Below are 22021 nucleotides of genomic sequence, written 5' to 3' on the forward strand. Positions count from 1 at the left end.
AAGCTGCAGAGGTGGGAAACGTTTAGTCCTAGTGCTACCACTTCCCAGCTGTGAGTCTGTAGGCAAGTTCCTTTACCTCTCCGTGCCTCAGTCTTTCTAGCTGCGAAACGGGAGTACTGACTGACTCCCATCCTGAGCAGGATGAAGTAAGTGCCAGCCATAAAGCCAAACCCCTGTCCCCCGGTGACCTGTGTTCCCAAGGGCCTGGCCAAGCAGTAGTCTGCAACAAAAAGCTGAGAAGACCCTGGGTACAGACGTGGGGAAACTGAGTGGCAGCAGAGCCTGAAGTGGGTGGGGTCAGCATGTGGGGAGGCCCCCAGGAGGAGGCTGAGCAGCCTCCTTCAAGTTGCAGTGGGAAGGATTTAAGCTGGGACCCAGGGATGTCCTCCTGAGCATTTCTAGGCCCAGAGACAGGAAGTCAGCATTTTCCTGGCAGGACCCTCTGTGCCCAGGCAGGTATGTGTGCCCTGGTGTGTGTTCCTGTGAGCCCAGCAGTGCCTTGGGGCTGGGGTCAGCTTCTCAAGGCCAAGTCGGGATGAGCAGGAGGCCAGACCACAGCTCCTAACGTGGGTGCAGTCCAGGAGGCTTGGTACCCTAGAGCTGGCCGAGAGGCAGGGGACACCCTGGCATGGTTCAGACCCAGGGCCATTCTGCGCCGAGGGGTGGGGGCTGTGCCCATGACTCTGCCAACCTCCCTGCCTACCAGGTCTTTGGAGGCCTTGCAAAGAGCTCAGAGTATTTGACCATCCTGTTGCCCAGGCTAAGCACGGGGGAGGGGCCTGGCTCTCAGAGCTGCTTCCAGACATGTTGATCAGGTTGTCTGGCTGATAAGGAAGTGTGTGCGTGTGTGCGTGTGTGCGTGTGTGTGTTCCTGGAATGTGCAGCCCCTGTCAGCACCCCAGGGATGGAGGGACCTTGCCCAGTGTCTGTGTTCTCTGGTGGAGCAGGATACCCTGGGACCATCTTATCTGTCCCCTGAGCTCAGGTCCCAGGCCCCACCAGCTGGTCCCAGTCCTGCCTCTGCCTGGCCACCCTCTTCCCCTGCATGGCTCCCCTCTTCCCTCTCTGCTCAGGTTGGCTTCTGTCCCAATGCCCATGTTTCCTGGGCTCCTTCATGGACTGGGGATTCCCTCTGCTCTCTGTGTCTGAGCCTGTGGGTCCTTGAGGGGAGACCCACTCTGAGAACTTTCTGGGGCTCCAGCCCAGGCCTGGCCAGGAGGGTCAGCCTGTCCAAGGCCGGTTCACAGGTCCAGGCACGTAACGATCCACGCATGCCAGCCCAGGACAGGCCCGGGGTGACAGAAGGGGACTTGAGTGTCTACCCTAGCTCGGCCTGGGGCTTGCGTCCTCTGTGGGCACCTCTCCCGGCTGGTCCTACGAGGGCTGGTGCTCAGGCCCAGCCCCTGTGTGAGTGTGTCGTGCTGGACGAGCCCACAGGGCCCTGCCCCATAGGAGCGTGTTCAGATGCTTTGCTCTCTGAGGCTCAGTGTCCCTGTCTACAGCACGGGGAGGAGCACCCAGCAGGCATGAGGCTCAGGGGTAAATGAGAGCCTAGTCCCAAGGCCATGCTGTGAGTGGCAGTCAGCATGTCACCTCCGTGCCTGCACAGCCGCTCCCTCTTCCTTCCTTGCCTGGTGACCCAGGCCCTTTCCTTCCTGGCCCTGGTCCCCATGGGCTCTGTACCCAGGAGCAGCCACCTCAGCAGCTGGGGTTTGGTCTTTGCAGGTCCCCTCAGCACTGCCTGGGAGGGGAGAGGAGGCTGATGGTTCCCAGGGCCACCTGCCGTCCCCAGTCCCACTTCCTATTTTGCTACCACAAGTCCCTTTGGAAACCCCAGCGGATCAGTGGGGGCCTCCCGCCAGGGTGAGTGTCTGTTCATCATTCACGCTCAGGCTCAGGGGCTGAGGGACCGGGCCCAGGCCCCAGCTAGTCTGTGTGAGTGCTGAGCAGTGAGCCTGAGCTGGGCATTGTGACTAGACGGCAGAGCTCCAGGTCCGGGCATCAAGCCCCACTAGGTGGCAGTGCAGGCTCCCCACCTTGTAAGGGACGTGCTGATAACCAGAAACCCCCATGGGTGAGTGCCACCAGGGTCTCAGCCAGGCCTCCCTGAGACCCCTGGTCCAGTGAAGTGCTTGGAGGGGATGGAAACGTGGACAAGTCAGGCCCACTCCTCTCCTGGGACCCCTGGGGCCTGGACCAGCCATTGCAAAGGTCCTTCCACCTTTCAAGGCCCTGGGTCTGTCTGCACATACATCCACACACCTCTTCGAGGCTTGTAAAATTGGTGAAATGTCTTCATTTTTAACTCCAGTAATGTTTTGGATAGTGACACATTCACCTAGTTCAAAATTACAAAGGTACAGAAAGGATATGAGGTGAAAAGGCTCCTTATTCCCATCTCCTGTGTCCTTCCCCCAAAGCAACCAGGGTTCCTCCCAGAACACCTGAGTCTGTAAAAAGCTTTGCTCATTCAAGGAATGCACCCGAAGGGTGAAGTTTCAGGCATGGGGAGGAGCCTGTTTTTGCTGAGGTGGTTGGGATGGAGGATGGGGCAGTCCTTTTTGAGCCCTGTAAGAACTAAAGCTCTTAGATTGATAGTTCCCCAAGTCATGGCCTCTAAGGAAAGAGAAATGTCAGGAACAGTCTTGCTGACTCTCGGGTGCGCGCTGTGTGCTGGGCTCTGCTCAGTGGTTTAGGCTTTCCTCCTTCCCGTGGACTTGGCGCAGGGGTTAAGACTTAGCTTCTGGTTTCAGACATTTCTGATCTGTGATTCCAGCTCAGGCCCGGAAAGACAAGAGTGACACGTGCCATCTTGCATCATCACCAAAAGCCACTGTTAAAGGCCAAGCCCTTTTAGGAGAGAAGCAGGCCCCCGGGCTGGCATGGAGAGTCCTCAATGCCGTGGAAGGACAGTTCCTCCAGGAAGCCCTCCTTGAAAGACCACCATTATTGGGATTCTGTTGCCCCATGGGTTCTGCAGAAGCCGTTTCCCCTTAGGCCTCAGTTTCCCCATCTGTCTGACACAGAAAGGAGTGTGTGGCCTGGCTTCCTCCTGGGAGGAGGGGAAGGAGCTGATAACAAGTAAACATCGTCATGTGCGGCCAGTGCCCTCATGGAAGAGCACCCCTTGAGGGTGGTTCCTCATCAGCTGTCCTGGCCATCCCGGAGTCCTTGGGGAGGTCAGCAGACTCTGACCCAGGTCTGGTGCAGCTGCAAATGACCCTGAGCAAGTGACTTCTCTTGGGGAAGGCTAGGTGGCAGCAGGGACCCCAGCCTCAAGGCTTCAACCTGTGTGTCGGCTTACTCGTCTGAGACTCAGTTTCCTCATCTGTCAACAGGGGATACAATGGGTCTGCCCCGGACAGTTAGTGAATGGGACAACCCCAGGAAAAAGGAGGCCCCAGAAGGGTCCCAGGTCAGGTGATGGCGTGAGAAGGAAAGGGAGAAACAAGACTGGGGAGCCTGGGCTGGGGCAGTGGGAAGTGCAAGTCATTTCACAGAGGGAAGTGAGACAGGCCCATGGGGGAGGGACTGGGTGACATCCTGGAGTGCCCTGGTCTCCTAATCCTGGGGAGCCACCCTTGTGACCAAGGCCAGTGGCCAACCTTCTGGCCAAGTCTCCCTGGTATAGCAAGGCCCACTGACCTACAGCCCCTTCTTTCTTGTGAGATCCACCCTCCCCTTTGCATCTGCTGACCCCTGTGCCCCCAAATACACCCCCTGCTGCCTTCAACTCCTTTTCCAGAGAGCTTCTCTTCAGAGGCTCTCAGAATGCCCCTCGACGGTATAGATTGAGGACGGTTAATCATACACCACCCCACATGGCTGGGCTCGCCCAGAGGGCAAGGGTGAAGAATCAATTAAGAAACAAGATCATGAAATATTGGGAAATCTTTGTGTTTTTGTTTTTTGTTTGTTTTTTTCCAAAGATAAAAAGGAGTAGAGGGATAAAAAGGAGTAAAACCTTCCATTTCTGCATCTAAGTTGTCTGGCCTGGCAGTCCTTCCTCGTGTCTGTCTTAAATACATCAAGCTGCATTTCCGACTTTGATCAACATTTGGGGGAAGCAAAATAGTACATGCTGAGTGACCAGGCTCTCAGCTCCACCACTGACTGGCACATGACTGGACCTACCTGTGCCTCAGTTTCCTCATCTGTGAAAAGGGGATAATTAAGAAGTACCCGTTTCATAAGATTGCCTAATGAGAACAATTAATGCATGCAAAACATTCAGAACAGAGCCTGGCACCTGTGGAAGTCAACAAGTCAGCTGTTTCCCCAAAAAAACTGAAAGCAGGACTGGAAGGTGTCTGTGCTCCTGTATTCTTAGTAGCGTTATTCACAGTTGCAGGTGGTAGCAACCCAAGTGTCCATTGACAGGTACATGGATAAACAATGGAATATTATTCAACATGAAAAAGGAAGGAGGCCCGGCCCGATGGCTCAGTCGGTTGGAGCTCCTTGCTCCTGACTCCCAAGGCTGCCAGTTCGATTCCCACATGGGCCAGTGGGCTCTCAACCACAAGGTTGCCAGTTCAATTCCTCGACTCCCGCAAGGGATGGTGGGCTCTGCCCCCTGCAACTAACAACAGCAACTGGACCTGGAACCGAGCTGCGCCCTCCACAGCTAAGACTGAAAGGACAACAACTTGACTTGGAAAAAAGTCCTGGAAGTACACACTGTTCCCCAACAAAGTTCTGTTCCCCTTCCCCAATAAAATCTTTAAAAAAAAAAAGAAAAAGAAAAAGGAAGGAGATTTTGACAGAGGTTACGACATGGATGGACCTTGGGGACATTCTGCTGAGTGAAATAAGCCAGTCACAAAAGGACAAATCCTGTGTGGTTCCACTTCTTTGAGATACTTAGAATGCCAGTAGTCAAATGTATAGAGACAGAGCAGAGATAGAATTGTGGTTGCGAGGGAAAATGAGGAATTAATGTTGAATGAGTTTCAGTTTTGCAAAGTGAAAACAGTTGTGGAAATGGACAGTGGTGATGGTTTCATAACAACATAAATGTAATTAATGCCACTGAACTGTACACTTAAAATGGTCAAAATGATCAATTTTTTTTAACGTATGTTTTGCCACAATTTTTTTTAAAAGTCAGCTGTCACTTCTGAGCAGAGGGAAGGGAGGTGGCATCACATGTGTCCTGGCACCAAGGTCTTGCTTTGCGTGTGAGCACATGACCACGGCTCTGGGCTTGCCTCGGGGTCTACTGCTGCCCTCCCAGGGGAGGTGGGAAATGGGACAGCAGCGGACAGGATCCCAACCAGCTCCCAGATCATTTCCTGCTGAGAGTGCTCTGGGCTGGCCTTTGACTCCCTCTGGAAGTGTCTTGCTTCATCTGTCAAAGAGGTAAGAATAGCTCCTGCCCTGTCAGCACCTCTGGTTGTTATCCCTCCGCTCGCCATGCAGTCCCATTTTCAGAGGATTTCCCCTGTGATTCACGCTTTGAATTCATGCCCCTTGACCCTAGTGCCTTACGTCAAGGAAAGGGAAAGTGACTGATGCCACCCTGGCCCTGACAACCGCTCAGGTGAAGCCATCAAGAGGGGTGCAGGTGGCAGGGGCATCCGGGGACAAGGTCAGCTGGCATCCAGCACTTGCTCTGAGAAGTGTCCTTCCTGGATTAGGATCAGGATCAGGGCTTAGAGCGGAGGGTGGGGTCTACGGGCCTGACCACCTCCCCTGCCCCTCGTGACCCAGAAAGCTTCAAATTCTCCAGTGTCCCAATGTGTTTGGACTTAGGAGTGGAGGCCTGACAGGAAAGCACCATTTGTACAATGAGGCCAGAGCAGGCACTGAGCCAGGACCCCTTGGATTCTCTAATTCTCATCCCCGTGGGCCTCCCTCTCGCTGGATGAACTTGGGCGGGAGGGGGCTGGCCTTCCGTTTCCCCATCTGTGCACTGGGGAGCAGATGCAATGACCCTCCCAGGCTTGGGGCACTCAGGCTTTATTGGCTCATCTGAAAAATGTCATCCCCAGGCATCAGTGGGAGAAGGGGTGGAGTCCATCTTACTGCCAACCTCCTGAAGCCCCTTTCCCCCCCACCTCCACTAGCTCCCTGGGACAGGGCTGATGTCCAAACCAAAACCCTTAACCACCACTCCCAAAGAGGAAGTCCTCAGTCCCAAGGGACACCCCCAGCTCTGCTCCCCTCCCTCCCTCCCTCCCCACTCTGCCATCTCTCCCAGCCTGAGGGGGGGACTGGGGAACCAACGATTGGGGGGGGTGGAGGGGGGAGAGGGTTGGGGAGCAAACAAAAGGGAGGGAGGAGCAGAGGCTCTAGCAAGAAGCAATAAGGAAGCTGGTGTTCAACCGGGAAATTCCTGAATGACCCGTTCTTTCCAGAGGGCAGGAATTCCTAGGATGTGAAATAGGGAAGGTGGTGAGCGGCCAAAGGGTGCTTTTCGCCAGTACCCTCTGCCTGCCCCATGACAGACCCAGAGAAACAGGGTTTAGATGGGGAAACTGAGGCCCAGAAAGTGGTGTGACCTTCTCAAGGTCACACCAAGTGAGGTCGGAGCTGGGCTGAGTGAAGATCAAGCCTGAGCTGTTCGGGTCTTGTTCTTGTGCCTCCAGGAGCCGGCCCTGGCTCAGCCCAGATCCCAGAAAGGGAAGGTGCTGGAGTAGGAGTTCTCCAGACCTGGGGGTGAATTCTCACTCTGCCGTTACTACCGGTGTGATGTCTGGCAAGTCACTTCACCTTTCTGAGCCATTTCCCCATTTCAAGCAAGGCTTGATGATGAGAGTGTAGACGGCACACAGCACAGCGGCTTTGTGGATAGGTGAGCACCGGTGCAGTCCCCTTTCCCTAAGGGAACCTCCTCCAGGAAGGCCCCCTCCCCATGCTTTGCGGCCACAGTGACACCCAGAGTAGGAACGCTCTCCCCAGAGGGGCAATCCTTGCTCCTTGCCGGGCAGAAGGAGTTAAGGTGAGACCATCCTGGCACCCCATGAGGTGGGGAGAGGGTTCCCGGAGCTGGGGTCGGTTCTGGCTCTGTGACGCGGAAATGGGTCCTGAGCCCGGGGCCCCTTCCAGCCAGCCAATCAGAAGACGTCGTCGGACAATGGATCAACACCAGGCCCATCCTGGTCGGTCCTGGGTTCAGGTCCCTGCGCCCTCCATACCCGGGCAACGCTCAGCCAGTCGTACCATCCGGCACCCGCCGCCGCCCCCCCCGCCCCCCCCCCCGCCGGATGGTGGGAGGTAGTGACCCACCCCCACCCCTACCCCCACCCCACACCACCCTGTTGGACAGCGGCAGCATCGCCTCGAGGGGGCGCGCACAACCCTCCACACTAGCCTAAGCCTTCCCCGCGGGCTTTCCAAGGTTGCAGCGAGCTGGGCGGGCCGGCGGGGCGGGGTCTGTGACTATTTCAGGCGGCTCCGGGTTCTCTCTGGACGTCTGCGGCCCGGCCGACACAGTAAGTGACTTCTACCCACCGGGCGTCCGTCCCCACCGCTCCGCGCGTCGGCCCGTCCGCCCGGTCTGCAGTTTCTGGCCCGACCCACCAAGACAGCGGCGGGCCCTGCGGAGGGGACCAAGGGGGCGGGTCGCTGCAAGGGTTCCAGACCTACTGTAGCCCGACTTCTAGGGTAACTGAGGCGCCTGCCCCAGCGGCGGCGCGTGAGAACGCACAGGGCCCGAGTTTAGCGCTTCCAGCTCTGGGTCCTGGAAAAGGCAGGGAGGGAGGCGCTGCGGGGAAAGGCGCAGGGGTCTCCCCTCCATTTGCAGTAGAAAGGCTGAGGCCCACGGAGGGGAGAGAAGCTGGCTGTGTGCCGAGGCCGAGTCACTTCACGTGCTGTGCCTGGGCGTCCTCATCTGAGGGATGGGTATGCGCCCTCCCCATCCCGCCTGTGGCACAGAGGCCATGGGAGGCTATGGACCTGAGCCCTGACCAGGGAAGGAGGGTGAGGTGTCTGTGTGCCTGAGGAGAAGCTGGGGGACCTGGGAAGATTGGAGGGGTGTCACTATTGGGCCACAGGCAATGGCCACACCATGACTCTGAGCAGACCACTTATCTCTATGTGCCCAGACTAGAGCCCAAGCTTAATGCAATGCTTCTCCTGTCCTCCTCTGCTGTACTGGGCACCAACATTGGCCTGACAGACACAGGGACACAGGACACAGGTCTTTACAGAGGCCCAGCTAGTGGCAATGCTTGGCTGTGTGGTTTTGCCTCATCCTCTTAGCAGCACCGTGAGGGCGACAAGGGCTGCAGGACCTTGAAGGGTGAGGAGGATTTTGTGTCCAAGAGGCGAGGAGGCAGCGATGCCATGCAGGGACCTGCAAGAGCAAAGTCTGGAGGTCAGATGGAGCCTAGCATGTGTGGAGCTGGGGTTAGTGAGGCTGGGGGCAGCACTGCTGGTCAGGATGGCCCTGTCCCTCACTCCAGCAGGAGCGCAGAGGTGGGGCCTGGCCACACAGGGCAGGGTTTAGCAGCCCCAGCCAGCTTGTCACGCTGGCTCCTATGGGTGCGCAGTATGAAAATGGGGTGGACTGGGAGGGGAACCTGCGGCACTATGTGGGCAGGGTGGGAGGGCCCAGTGGCCTCACATCGAGGGAAGTTGGTTTGGAGGCTCCCTAGTGCTCCGTTTGGTTCTGTAGTGGAACTTCCAGTCCAAATGGCACAAGGGAAGCAACTGTAGGACTCTGCCCAGGGCACCTGGTGAAGCTAGTAGGAATGGGGGCAACCCAGGCTCCCTGGCCCCCAAGTGACTATGGCCAAGTTTGGGTGTTTGGGATGAGCTGCTGGGGATATGGGACAAGGTAGGTGGGCTGATGGGGAGGCAGCAGGGCTCTGGAAAGTCTGACAGGTCTAATCTGAACCTCCACTCCTGCTGTATGCTCGAGCCAAGCCCCCCACCCTTCAATTTGTTCTGGAAGGTCGATCATCCCATCTGCCTGGCAGGGCCGTTGCAGGGGTGAATCAAAGTCATCATATTACATGAGTCATGACTTGGTATATTTGCTCTTGGGTGGTAGAGCGGGCACTATGGTTGTAGGTCACCCCGGTTACCAGGAAGGCCCGGCCCTGTCTGCTTCCCATTCCCAGCCCTGCCTTGTTCGCTGCCTTGGAGTCAGTCATGTTCCCGTCCACTGACCCTGGCCTTGCTCTGACAATGGTCCAGGTGCCGGGAGGGTACTTCTGGGCACCGGGGGAGGAGGGGTGCGGGTCCTTGCAGCTTGCAAGGTGGTGGGGAACACGGCAGCAGGGGAATCCAGAGCCAGGTGATGAGTTCCAAGCCCAAGCTGGTGGCCATAGGGGCATTTTAAGCCTCCCTGAGTCAGTTTTGTGAGATGAGGAAAATAACATTCCTCCCGGATGGGAGTGAGGAAGTGATGGGGTGGACACCCAGGAAGGGCACAATAAGTGGGAGCTGTTGTGATGATGATGTCACCCTGTTTGGGAGCAGCAGGCTGAAGCAGGAGCCAGGAAGCCTGGGTTCCCGGCCTGAGTTACTGTGTGACCACAGGCAGTCCAGGGTCTTACGGGCCCTTGTCTCCACCGCATGTGAAAGGCTCTCTGAAGTCCTTTCCCACCCACTGGAGTTTGAGATGGTTTCTGTAGACAGAGCCCCAAGGCCAGGATAGGGGTCAGGCTCTGCTGACCTCGTGGTCCCGGCAGGGACAGCCATGTTTCTGCTCACAGCATCCCTTTGGGACCCCACAGCCAGGCAAGACCGGAGAAGAACCAGGCAAGATGGAGGGTCGGGCCGGGGCTGGATCTGTGCCTCAGCCCAGCTTCTGTTGCTCTGTGACCTTTCTGGGCCTCTGTTCTTGCTCTGTGCATGGGACAGCAGCAGCCCATGCTGTGCCTGCCCGCCCCCAGGTTTTCCTGGGATCCAGGGTGTACTCATGCCCTGCAGGTTCCCGGCCCAAAGGGTGGGCTGTCAAGGAAGGATTTGCGAAAATGAAGTGAAGGCCCCCCATCTGGGAGGCTGGGAATCCTCAGTTTCTTCTGTATTCAGGCAGTTCTGGGAGGTCCTGAGGGGGATTGGAAGAGGAGCTGTGGGCACTGAGAAACGTGTCCGGGGAGGGAGCTGAGTTGGTGCCCATATGGGCCAGGAGAAGGCCAGAGCCCTGGCAGTCATATGGGTGACAGCAGAGCAAACACGCTGAGTGCTGCCACCGTGACTGTGTGTTCGGGCCTGGGAGCCTGGAGCCAGCGCCTTGCGCTGTGATTGCTGACCCTTTCGTTGTCCTGTCCTTGCCAACCTGCAGGCCTGAGCTGGAGGGATGCTGAAGATAATGACCTTCTTCCAAGGCCTTCCAGGCCAGCAGCCTGCTCCAGGGACCCTTGACTTCCCCGGAAACCCCCAGAAGTTGCCGTCTACGTCAGAGGTGGACTCAGAGGCCTCCATGTCAGAAGCCTCCTCTGAGGACCTGGTGCCACAGCTGGGGAGGGATGAGGAAGAGACTGCCAAGAAGAAGAAGCCAAAAGTCCTGGCCAACGTGTTCAGCGTCTTCACCAAAGGGAGGAAGAAGAAGGGCCCACCCAGTTCCTCAGAGCCAGAGGGCAAGAATGAGTCCCAGCCCGGGCTGGAGGACCGGTTGCCCACAGGTAGGATGGTGCCCCACGCAGGGAGGGGTCCTCTGTCAGAGCCGGCCAAGGCGCTGGGCAGGGCTGGGGCTCACCCAGTGGATGGCTTGCGCACCCAGGACACAGAGCGGGCAGGGGCCATGGCTTTGGAGGTGTCACCCCTCACGGTTTCCACATGCACCCCCTACCTAATCTTGGAGGCAGGAGTAAGCCGACTGGGCTCCCATCCCATCTGGGACACGACTGGCCTCTTTGGGCACATCACTTAGCCTTTTCGGCTCTCAGCCTCCTGTCCTGTGGGCGCCATGGGAGCTGAGCTGTCCCCACCGCCCCCTTGCCCGTGGCCGGGCCGCGCTGACGCAGTGTCCCATCCTCGCAGTGGAGGAGCTCAAGGCCGACCTGGAACGAGGGCAGCTGGAGGCGGCGCGGCCGCTGCTGGCGCTGGAGCGGGAGCTGCAGGCGGTGGCGGCTGCGGGCGGCGCAGCCGAGGAGGAGCTGGTGTGGCGCCAGAGCAAGGTGGAGGCGCTGTATGTGCTGCTGCGCGACCAGGTGCTCGGCCTGCTGCGCCGGCCACTGGAGGCGCCGCCTGAGCGGCTGCGCCAGGCGCTGGCAGTGCTGGCCGAGCAGGAGCGCGAGGACCAGTGCGCGGTGACCGCGGAGCCCAGGCCCTCGGCCCTGGTGGCCACGCGCCCTCGGCACTGGCTGCAGCTCTGGCGGCGTGACCTGGCGCAGGTGGCCGAGGAGCGCCTGGGCCGGCCTCCAGCCGCACACGCCGAGGGCCACTCGGAGGCCGAGCGCACCTTCCTGCACATGGGCCGCACCATGAAGGAGGACCTGGAGGCCGTGGTGGATCGGCTGAAGCCGCTGTTCCCCGCCGAGTTCCGTGTCGTGGCCGCCTACGCCCAGAGCTACCACCAGCACTTCGCCGCCCAGCTGACGGCCATGGCGCAGTTCGAGCTGTGCGAGCGCGACACCTACATGCTGCTGGTCTGGGTGCAGAATCTCTACCCCAAGTGAGCAGGCGGCAGTGGGCAGGGAGAGGCCGGGGCTGAGGGGGCGGTTATTCTGCGCATGCAGCGGGTTCAGCCAGCTCAGTGCAGGCAGGGTCCTGCGCTGGGTCTGCTTTGCACTTGGTATCCTTCATTTCCTGGGCCTCAGCGCTTGGGGCAACTGAGGTGTGCAGAATGGCAAGCACTTCGTTAATAATGAACTGGGTAGGGGATGGGCAGACAGTGACCATCCAGAGCAGGAAGGGGTCGAGGAGGAACTGTGGGCACCCAGAGCAGGAGACCTCACCTGGCCTGAGTCAGTGAAGGAAGCCAGCCCGGAGGAGGAGGTGCCAGATAGATTAGGATTCCCTCTGCTGTAGGAGCCAACGCTCCAGCTCAGGGCAGCTCCCAGTCTAATAGCAGTAAGGGAGTCAAGCAAGGCGGGGAGAGGGCAGGACAGGAAGAAGGCAGTGGGAGGATGTTGTTCCCGCAGAGGAGGCTGAGCCATGAGGCATTCTGGGAGCTGTGCAGATCTTGTCAATGTTTGGATTTATGGATACGCTATGCGGGCCCTCCCAGGCAGCACAGGCAGCAGGGGTGGGGTAGGGCCACGTAGCCCCTTGGAAAGATCCCTGTTGTACAGCGTCACCCAGTGAACCCGCGGCTGAGCTGGGTTCTGGCCACCAAGGCCTAGAGCTCCTCAGGTGGGGACTGGCTGTGCCAGCAGAGGGTACCTGGTACTGGTGGGTACAGCCTCAGGTGTCCCTTGATTTACCCATACTCTGTGGGTCGCTGAGCATGCCCGTCATTTGCACAAGCTGGGTGGGCAGAGGCTGCAGTGTAGAAATGCTTTCAGTAGAGAAGGCCAGGGGTTCCTTCCTACAAGCGCTGACTCCAGCCCCAAGTATAAAGCCTGCAGGAAGCCTGAGGCTATAGACAGAGGGAGCAGTGTCTGAAGGTCTCAGGGACACATCTGGGGAGCCAGTGGGCTCAGTTGATGCTGGTGGGTCAGCCTCCAGCAGGGGACTGGAGAAGGGCTCTGGGGGGTAGTGGGCGAGGAGTCAGCAGGGCATCAGGAAATTGGCACAGGGCAGGGGCTTCGGGAGAGACAGGCCAACGCTGAGCCAGTTCCTTCTTGCCTGTCCTGACTCACCAGGAAATGCTGGGCACTCACACCTCTGCCACTCAGCCTTCCTGCCCCAGTGAGGTGGGGGCTTTTAGCCTGTGGCCCACTGGGGGCAGCACAGCAAGAAAGTGGGGCCAGCTGGGCATTGAGCCTTGGAGAAGGAGGGTCCAAGTTCAGGGAACAAAGGGACACTGTGCTCAGGCTGGGAAAGGCGCAGAGAAGGCCACTCTTGAGCCTCCAGGCAGACAAAGGCCCCTGAGGAAGTGCCAGGGCTGGGCCATCCCTGGGAGCTCCAGGACCCTGCAGAGGCGTCAAAAGACTGGATGGAGATGCCTCCACAGAGCAGTTGGGGAGGCAGCCTTTCCCACTTGGACTGGCCACCTTCTGTGGGCTTCAGGGCCGGCCTGGAAGGGCTGGAATTGCAATGGGAGGTCAGGGTGGGAAGGAGGCAGAGAGCGGGCTGGCTGGGCTCAGGCTGCTGCCACACAGAGGGAGGTAGTTCATCTGTGTGAGAGGGAAGAGGTTAGAGCTGGGAGATCAGATTTGAAGGAGGAGATGAGCAGGTTCTGCCTGCTGAGTGGAGGGATTATTGGGGGCAAGGGCAGAAGCAGGGAGGCCTGGGAGGAGACTCCTGCAATGAGCCAGGCCAGAGATGGGGTGGCTGGGCCTCAGGCCTGTGTGTCTGGAGGCTGATCAGTGCGGGGAGAGGAGAGGATATTTTGGAGCTGCTGTGGATGGAGGAATAAGTATAAGAGGAAGCAGGATGGTTCCAAGGTTTTTGAACTGAACCAAACTGAGCAGATGGAGGACAGGTCATCTGAGATAAAGAAATGGATGGGGGAAGATGGGAGGAGACAAGTGAGTTCAGAGCCCACAGAGACTCGGCCTGAGGACGTGTGCTCTTGATATAAGGGATGGCATCGGGTGGGGCCATTTTCTTCATGCCTGCCCCCTCTGGCCACAGTGACATCATCAACAGTCCCAAGCTGGCTGGCGAGCTGAAGGAGGTCAGCCTGGGGAGCCTCCTTCCCCCCAACCAGATCCGGCTGCTGGAGGCCACGTTCCTGTCCAACGAGGTGGTGAGTCCAGTGCCAGAGCCGGGGCAAGGGAGGGGCAGGAAGGCAGCGGAGGGGAGGCTCCGGGACAGACTGGACGTGGGCAAGGAGCTTGACAGGGCAGGGCAATGGGCTCCGTGCTGCCCTAACTTGTCCGTCCTCCCCGCCCAGAACAGTGTGCAGGAACTGATGGCCCGCGCCCTGGAGCTAGAGTCACAGCGCTGGGCCCAGGATGTGGCCCCCCAGAGGCTGGATGGCCACTGTCACAGTGAGCTGGCTATTGACATCATCCAGGTAGCATAGCCCCCCCCTTGTGCACATGGACAGCTGGGCGTGAGCCGGGCATGCGTGCTGCCCATCCCTGTGTATGCACGCATGCCCAGCCCTGAGCCCCCAGCCCTGCCCCCGCCCCAGTCCTGGTGGGCCCCCGCTCAGCGCACCCTCCACCTCTGCAGATCATCTCCCAGGGCCAGGCCAAGGCCGAGAGCATCACCCTGGACCTGGGCATGCACATAAAGCATATGCTGCTGACGGAGCTGGCTGCATTCCTCAGGAGGTGGGTGTGTGTGCTCGCAAGCACTGAGGGGCTTGCAGCCACCTTCCTTGTGCCCCAGGTGGGGATCCAAGGCAGATCAGCGCCCCATCCCGGCCCCGAGGGTGTCTGTCCCAACTGGGCACTGAGAGCCTCCACCCTACTCAGCAAAGCTCCCAGCAGAGCACCCCCAGCTGTGCTAAGAGGATGTCCCACAAGGGATGGAGACCATGGCTTCCCCTTCAGGTGATGCCCCCAGTTCCCACCCTCATAATTCTCTTGGCTGCCTCCCTCCCCATCTCTGAGAACCCCTCTATTTTCCCACAGCCCTCTCCAGTCTTCCAGCTATGGAGGAAGTCTGGGGGAAGGAGGGGCCAACAGAGCGAGGCTGGCACCCCTTTCAGGAGCTCTGCAGGGCCCTGCCCCACTAGCCTCAACATGCTTAGGGGCTAGTGGCCCACCCTGGGCTGTGGGGGACCATAGTTGGAAAAGCTCTGTAAATCCCAATGTTTGTGCTGGTCCTGCAAGTGCCCCTTCCGGTTTCCCCAGCTACCATCGTGCCTTTGATGAATTTCTGGAGCGGTGCAGACAGCTGAGAAATTACAGGGCCAATGTCATCGCCAATATCAACAACTGCCTGTCCTTCCGGTGAGGGTCTGGGAGGGGCTTGTGGGAGCAGGAAGCACTGGGCCTGCCTGCCTGTTGGATGGAAAGGGTGGCTGGGAACGGAGGGAGTCGAGGTGTTGCTCAAACTGATGTGGGATTAAAATGAGCAGGCATTTGGGGAAATGAGCAGGGCCTGTGGCACCAGGAAACGTTTGTTAAGTGCTGGTGGGTCAAGCACTCATGCAGATGATTTCCTCGTTGTGTTATCCTTAGAATGGCCCTCTGAAGGAGGCACAGTGATTACGTGCATTAAGCAGACAAGCGCACTGAGTGGACAGGCTGTGACAAGCACACTGAGTGGACAGGCTGTGCCGTTAGAGGGGGATGTGGTATGGGTGTGTGCTAGGAGTGAGCGGGCTGGGCCTGCGGGGGGCCAATGGGACGGACTGGCCCCACAGGGAGTGAGGAGCCACTGAGTTCTAGAGTGAAGAGACGGTTTTGGAAGATTCGCCTCGGGCTTGCTGGCTCCCTGTGTATGGCCGTGGGCTGGGCAGGGCCGGAGTGACCTCCCTGTGTCCACGTCCTTCCAGGAGATCCATGGAGCAGAAGTGGCAGGCCCCACAGGACCTCCTGGGCCCCCTGAGTGAGCTCAAGAGTCATGGCTTTGACACCCTGCTCCAGAACCTGTTCAGGGACCTGAAGGTAGCTGGAGCTCCTTCCCAGGGGAGTGTGCTGAGCCTAGTGCTGGGTGGGGGGAGACCGGAGGGGAGGTTGGGAGGGGCTGGAGGTAGGGAGCAATGGCAGAGCAGACTGGCATGTCAGCGGCACGGTGTGGGCTGGCTATAGAGAGGCTGGTGCTGCCCAGGTCAGGGGGCCATGGAGGGCTCTTGACCTTGACCCCACCACTTGAGCCTCGGGTGTGCCTTCAGAGGGGCCGCCCAGGGCCAGAGGGTGCAGAAGAGCTTCAGTGCCCTTTCGGCATTTAGACTCAGCACAGTCCCCAAACTTGCACACACTTTGCCTCTCCCACCCTGCCTGTCCGCTGGCCCACCTCCCAGCTGTGATGCTCAGAGCCCTTGGCAGCCCCCACCACGTCTGCTGTGGGCCAAGAAACCCCTTAGTTACATAAGGCAGGGGGCCCTGAAAAGACATAGGAGGGGTTTCCTGCGTGCCCTCCATGGGGGCCCGCCTTGTCCCCAGGGCCCAGAGTGGGAGGCTATGCGTGTCCTGCTGTGATGCAGGCCAGGGCAGTGACCCTGGATGACTTGGCAGCAGTCAAGCACAAGGTCTTGTTTATGCAGGAATTTATTTATTTAAGAGGGGGCAGTGGAAAAGGCCTCAGGGCAGGCATGCTGCTGGCTGTCTGGGCTCTGGAGGAGCCACAGCTGGCCGACCTTGGAGATGAGTACATAGACCCCACTTCCACTTCCTGTCTGTGAACAGCCACTTGAGTTCTACCCAGGTCCCCTGGGAGTCCTTGAGTTCCCCTCGCCCCTGGGCTGAGCCACATGTGTCAGTGTGCGTGCCCACATGTGCGTGTCTGTGGCTGGCGGTCGTTCCCCTGCAGGACGTGACCAGACATCCTGCCTCTCTCCTGTCACAGCCGCTGTTCAAGAAGTTCACACAGACCCGCTGGGCGGCCCCTGAGCAGACCCTGGAGGAAATCATCACCACCGTGGGCATAAGGCTGCCCGAGTTCTCGGAACTGTACGACTGTTTCCAGGAGGTGAGCAGGTGCCGGGCTGGTGGTTGGGCCTGACATGCATGCTAACCCAGGAGTGTGCACACCCCACCCCCACCCCACAACGAACACATGCATGCGTGCGCGTGGATGTATGCACGCCTTTGCTCTGGCATCTGCCCCACCCTGGACTCCTGGCTTCGAGGCTTTGAGGGAGGTAGTGAGCTCCCTATCAGCAGCTGGCTCACACGCCCCTGCCCGCTGGCCCTTGCAGGAGCTCATGGAGCTTGTACACCTGCATTTGGTGAAGGAGTACATTGTCCGGCTCAGCAAGCGGCGCCTGGTCCTCAAGTCGGCAGAGCAGCAGCAGCAACTGGCGGGGCACATCCTGGCCAATGCCAACCTCATCCAGCGCTTCTGCACTCAGAACGTGAGCCCTGGCCAGCCCTGCCCCTCTGCACCCCTCCAAACCCCATCAGTTCTGACCTGCACCTCTCTGGCCCCCGGTGCCTTTCTAGAGAAAGGGCAACCTCCCTCTAATCAGGCCTGTCTTGCAGGGCTCCCCAGGGACCTGGCTGCATCAAGCCCTCCCCACGCTCGCCGAGATCATTCGCCTGCAAGACCCCAGTGCCATCAAGATCGAGGTGGCCACTTATGCCACCTGCTACCCCGACTTCAGGTGAGAACAGGGCACCACAGGACCTGGGAAGTCAGCAGGCCCTGCTGGCCCCCACGGTGGTCGGAGCCTTGAGGGGCTGCAGTGAGCCCCTTCGGGGTGAGGGAAGCTCGGTTACTGGCCACGGCGATGCAGTCCTGGCAGTAACCTTTGCTGAGTGCTCACTGCGTGCCCACCACCATGCGAGGGTCTCACACAGCTCATTCTTTTGATCCTCGCTACGACTCTGCGAGGCTGACGCTTTTCATCCCCGTTTCACAGATGAGGCCTGGAGAGCTTAAGGAGAGCTAGTTAGTGGTAGAGCTAAGATGACAGAGGCCTGGCTCCATAGCCCACACTCTCAGCTGTTACGAGACTGCCCCTTGGAGGGGAAACAGACCAGAGAGACCAGGGAGTTGCTAGAGGTTGTGGCGAGTCAGTAGTACAGCTGGGGTCCTTCACTCAACCCCGGGCCCCTCTGGGGCTTGGACCACTATGCACTGGGGGCCTGTTCTGGAGTGGAGGCTTAGCCCCTAGCTGCCTGAGGATTTGGTGAGGCAGGACAATGGTTTCTCTGGGCTGAGTCCTTGGACAGGGCAGGGAAAGTTTGAATGGCACTTGATTGGATTGACAGCTTGGTCTAGCCCCTCGCTGATCCACTGCTCCCATCACCTACCCACCCCCTTACCTATACACTCACCCATTTATCCATCCACCCATACAAGCAACCATCTCCCCATCTACTCATTTAACCATAACTATCCAGCTAACTATTCACCCACCCATCCACCTGTCTACCCACCTACCCACTCATTCATCTACCCATCTATCCATCCACCCACTTATCCATCCATCCATTCATCCATCCATCAACCCATCATCCACCATCCATCCATGTATCCATCTGTCCACCCACCCACTCACCCATCGTCCATCCATCCACCCACCCACTCAATTATCCATCCATCTATCCATCATGCATCCATCGTCATCCACCCCCACCCATCCATCTATTCACCCACTTATCCACCCACACATCCCACCAGCAATTACTGAGTGGTCTGCAAGGTGCCAGGCTCTGTTCTAGGCACCAGGATGCAATGAAGTACAAGAGAGACCAGATCTCAGTTCTACCTAATGGATCTTATAGTCTGTTGAGGGTTAACAACAATGAGGTAATCAGGCAAAGAATACAATTCCAAGTTGTAAAGATTATTTAACCAACAGGAGGTGCTGACTTTAAAGATGGGAAGGTGACATTTTAGCTGAGACCTACAGGGTGAGAGGAGCTGGCCATCTCGAGAATGTGGGAAAGAGCGTTCCAGGAGGAAGAGCTAGTGCAAAGGCCTGAGGTGGTCAGGAGCCTGGTGCGCTCTAGGGACAGACAGACAGGTGGCCAGTGCTGCCGGAGCACCGTGCGCGAAGGAGAGCGAGGCCCCGTGGGCTGTGGCTCAGGCCATGGATCTGGGATCTGGGAGCGGTGTGAGCAGGGGTGTTGGTGACGGAGATGCACTGACGGGATGCTTTCCTTGCCAGCAAAGGCCACCTGAGCGCCATCTTGGCCATCAAGGGGAACCTGTCAAACAGTGAGGTCAAGAGCATCCGGAGCATCCTGGACATTAACACCGGGGTGCACACGCCTGTCAAGTCCCTATTTTCACTTATAAAGGTCGGTTAGCTTTTCCTGCAGCCTGACCTGCTTGTGAATACCCAGCAAGCATTGGACACACCCCGCTTGGGGGCAGTTCAGACCAGCGCTGGCTTCATGGCTCCTCACAGGCTTCCTGCCTGCTCCTGCCTCTGCCCAGCCCTGGCCAAAGTGCAGGCCCCTGGGCAGGTGGAATTGGGCAGGCCCCAGTTTGTTACCCAGTTTGTCTGCTGGGAAGGGAGCACCCATGGTGAGGAGCCAGAGACTACACCTGAGAAATGACGGTTGACCATGTGTGCACTAAAGGAGGCGAGTGGCTAGGGGTCAGAGATCCCGGGTCATGTCCTGTCCGTGGGGCCCTTCCCAGTCTGCCTCCTCATGGCCAGGTCTGAGTGGCTTCCCAGCTGCCTAGGGACGTGGGCTGAGCCTCACCCTGCCTCCTTTGGCCCAGGGCAGCAATGAGCGGGGCTCAGCAAATCTGGAATTGAAGGCAATACTAGAGGAGAAAGAAGGGAAAGATGAGCTCCTATCTGGGGCCTGGAAAGGGGCATGTGGGGTCACAAGGCAAGCTGGGGGTGGAGCCAGCATCACAGCCACCCTTCCAGATTGCCCAGGAGCCCTGCAACTCAGACCCTGACCCCTCTTGGATTCCCCATGGGCACCCCCTGAGGATGGGCTCAGGGGGGGACCCTGTGTAGGCCAGGCCTAGTGGGGCCTCCATGGGTCCTCCAGCTGGAAGTTGGGCTGAGGTCTGGGCTAGGCTGCTTGACCTTTGACCCCTTGCCTCTATTAGTTTCCTACTGTTGCTGTAACAAATTTCCACAAACTTAGCATAAAGTAAGACTTATCTTCCTGTTTTGGAGATCAGAGATATGACATTGGGGGCCAAAATCAAGGTGTCAGCAGGCTGAATTCCTTCCAGAGGCTCCAGGGGAGAATTCCCTGGCCTTTCCCAGTTTTTAGAGGCCACCCCTCTGTATTCTGTGACTCATGGCTGCCTTCCATTTCAAAGCCAGCCATGGGGGTGGAATCCTTTTCCCATCACAGCACTTCTCCCCTGCCTTCCTCTTCCACTTGCAAGGACCTTTGTGATTACCTCTGGCCCACCCAGATAAGCCAGGACCCTCTCCTTATAGTAAGATCAGCTGATCAGCAACCTTAATTTCACCTGCAAACTTAACCCCCCTTCTCCATGGAACCTAACATAGTCACAGGTTCCAGGGATTAGGGCCTGGGCAGTTTGAGAAGGCCATGACTTTGCCCAACATGGTCTCCATCCGTCCCTGCTCTGTAGGGTGCCCTGTCCTACCCCAGGAAGACGTGGGCTCAGTTACTCTCAAAGGCCTCTGCCTACCCTGAAGGCCCTCTTCGCACAAGGTGGGGCAGTCAGATTTAGGCATGACACCTCGCTCGTGCCTCTGAGGGTGCCGCCAGATTCAGGGCCAGTTCTCTTGGGTTTGTCCCCCTTTTCCAGGTACTTGGCCAGGAACTGGCCCATGTAAATGATGCACAAAAGCCTTTGTCCTTTTATAGGAGTTAGCGTGTTGGATGCTATTAATATTATTTTTGATAGTACTTTTGTATGTGTGTACTCAGGACAGGATCTGGGTTTTTATAACTTGATATAAAGCTGATTTCAGAAGTGGCTGTGCAGTGATTTCTTTGGGGACTAGGGGTGGGCATCAAAGGTTTTCTCAGGCTCTTGGGGTCTGGGCAGACCTGTCCTGGCTGTGTCAAATCCCCAGAGAGTCCAGCCCCACAGCGCCACCTGCCCCCTTCTTACCTCTGAGCATGAGCTATGTAAGGACCTGCCTGTGGGGCAGGGCCAGTCCCTTTACCCTGTTTCCTCACCAGTAAATAGAGCATCGTGAACCTGTTGGACCTCCCCACAGTGCTTTACTGAGGATGACCTGGGGGGGCGGGGGGGGGGGGAAGACGACTGCAGACAATCATTTCAACTCCATGCATAGGGCCCAGTGGGAACTTACTCTTAGATTTCTGGAATTGACCTTGAATGCTGCAGCTGTGAACTGGAGGAGCCACAAGGCCTGTACAGAGATGGCTCCAGCTCACCAGGGAGGGGCTCTCCTCAGCACCACCATCCTGACCTAGGATTTGGGGAAGGGCAGAGTCCCTGGGGAGGGAAAGGGGTACCATGACCAATCCATTCCACAGACCCCAGGGGGGTGGGGTTGCCAAAGGAGTCTGGGGTCCTTCCCAAAGGCCTGGAAGTCTGCCAGGGACAGAGGACCCTGGAGGGGTGAGGGGAGGCTTTCTGGTGAGTTCCATCCGTGGGGCCAATGGGGATGGGATGGAGCCCATGGCGCAGTGGGGAGCAAGGAGGGAGGGGGACCCTTCTCAGGGATGTCCTGCGGTTGGGCTGGACTCCTGTCCACGCCGCCCCTGTGCCGGGTCCTGGGCCGCTGGAGCCTGCAGGCGCGGAGGCCCCTGCACTCGATTTCCGCCCTGCTTGTCCCTGCCCAGTCCGAGTCGGGGCGGGAAGGGAGGCACAATACCCAGCCCGGTCGCCATGGTACCGCCTAGAGCTAGAGCGCAGGCAGGCAGTCGGAAGCCGGGGGCCAGGGGGAAGTTTTAAATCACTAGGGGCGGACAGTTATGGACCTGAGGGGGCGGATTTAGGCCGGAAGGTGCCAGGCCGGCATCCGCGGGCGGCAACGAGTGTCCCGGGGCCTGGTTGACTCTCCCTGGGCCGCCAGCGCCCTCCGAGTCCACTTCGCTCCCCAGGGGCCGCTCCGGGAGGGGCGGGAAAGGGCGCGGGCGGCGCCTGAGCAGTTCCTGCGATTCCCGCCGTGGAGGAGGGGGGAAGGGGCGCAGGGTCCTGCCCTAGTCACTGGTCCTGGCCACCGCCAAAGGTTATACATGGGTAACTTCCCCATCACCGCAGGAAAATCCCGTTAAGGGAAGGATTTGCCCAGAGCGGAGGAGTGAGTCATCAGGAGCCGGAGACAGGGCAGAGCCTGAGCAGGGGGCCCTCTGAGGCCACGTGCTGTCCTGGACAAGGACGTGGGGGCCCCAGCCCCCTTCCCCACCCATCCCCCCAGACTCCTGTGAATAGGAAGGGCGGTCACAGTCAACCATAGGACAAGCTTCGGTGCGGCCCTCCAACCCTCCCCGCCACCTCTGCTGGGGGAGAGGCAGTGGGAAGAGCTTTC

At 58.6% G+C, this 22021-nt stretch overlaps 1 protein-coding gene across 1 annotated transcript; it reads left to right on the plus strand.

Annotated features, from left to right (window-relative positions):
* Positions 1–7411: 7411 nt before the first annotated feature.
* On the plus strand, positions 7412–20724 carry TNFAIP2 (TNF alpha induced protein 2). Its single transcript, XM_081049459.1, has 12 exons — positions 7412–7436; positions 10238–10577; positions 10936–11569; positions 13636–13750; positions 13898–14020; positions 14182–14282; positions 14808–14906; positions 15455–15566; positions 16468–16590; positions 16820–16975; positions 17103–17224; positions 18737–20724. Exons 2-12 carry the CDS (start codon positions 10253–10255, stop codon positions 18876–18878), a joined length of 2052 nt encoding a protein of 683 aa, XP_080905585.1. The 5' UTR covers positions 7412–7436; positions 10238–10252; the 3' UTR covers positions 18879–20724.
* Positions 20725–22021: the final 1297 nt, after the last annotated feature.

The sequence above is a fragment of the Rhinolophus hipposideros genome (assembly GCF_964194185.1).
Source record: "Rhinolophus hipposideros genome assembly, chromosome: 5".
Lineage (NCBI taxonomy): Eukaryota > Metazoa > Chordata > Mammalia > Chiroptera > Rhinolophidae > Rhinolophus > Rhinolophus hipposideros.

Excerpts from the sequence above, each read along its gene's own strand:
- TNFAIP2 (XM_081049459.1), top strand. The coding sequence starts at position 10,253 with ATGCTGAAGATAATGACCTTCTTCCAAGGCCTTCCAGGCCAGCAGCCT. Across the intron at positions 11,570-13,635 it reads GTGCAGAATCTCTACCCCAA|TGACATCATCAACAGTCCCA; the intron begins GTGAGCAGGCGG and ends CTCTGGCCACAG. Across the intron at positions 13,751-13,897 it reads CGTTCCTGTCCAACGAGGTG|AACAGTGTGCAGGAACTGAT; the intron begins GTGAGTCCAGTG and ends CTCCCCGCCCAG.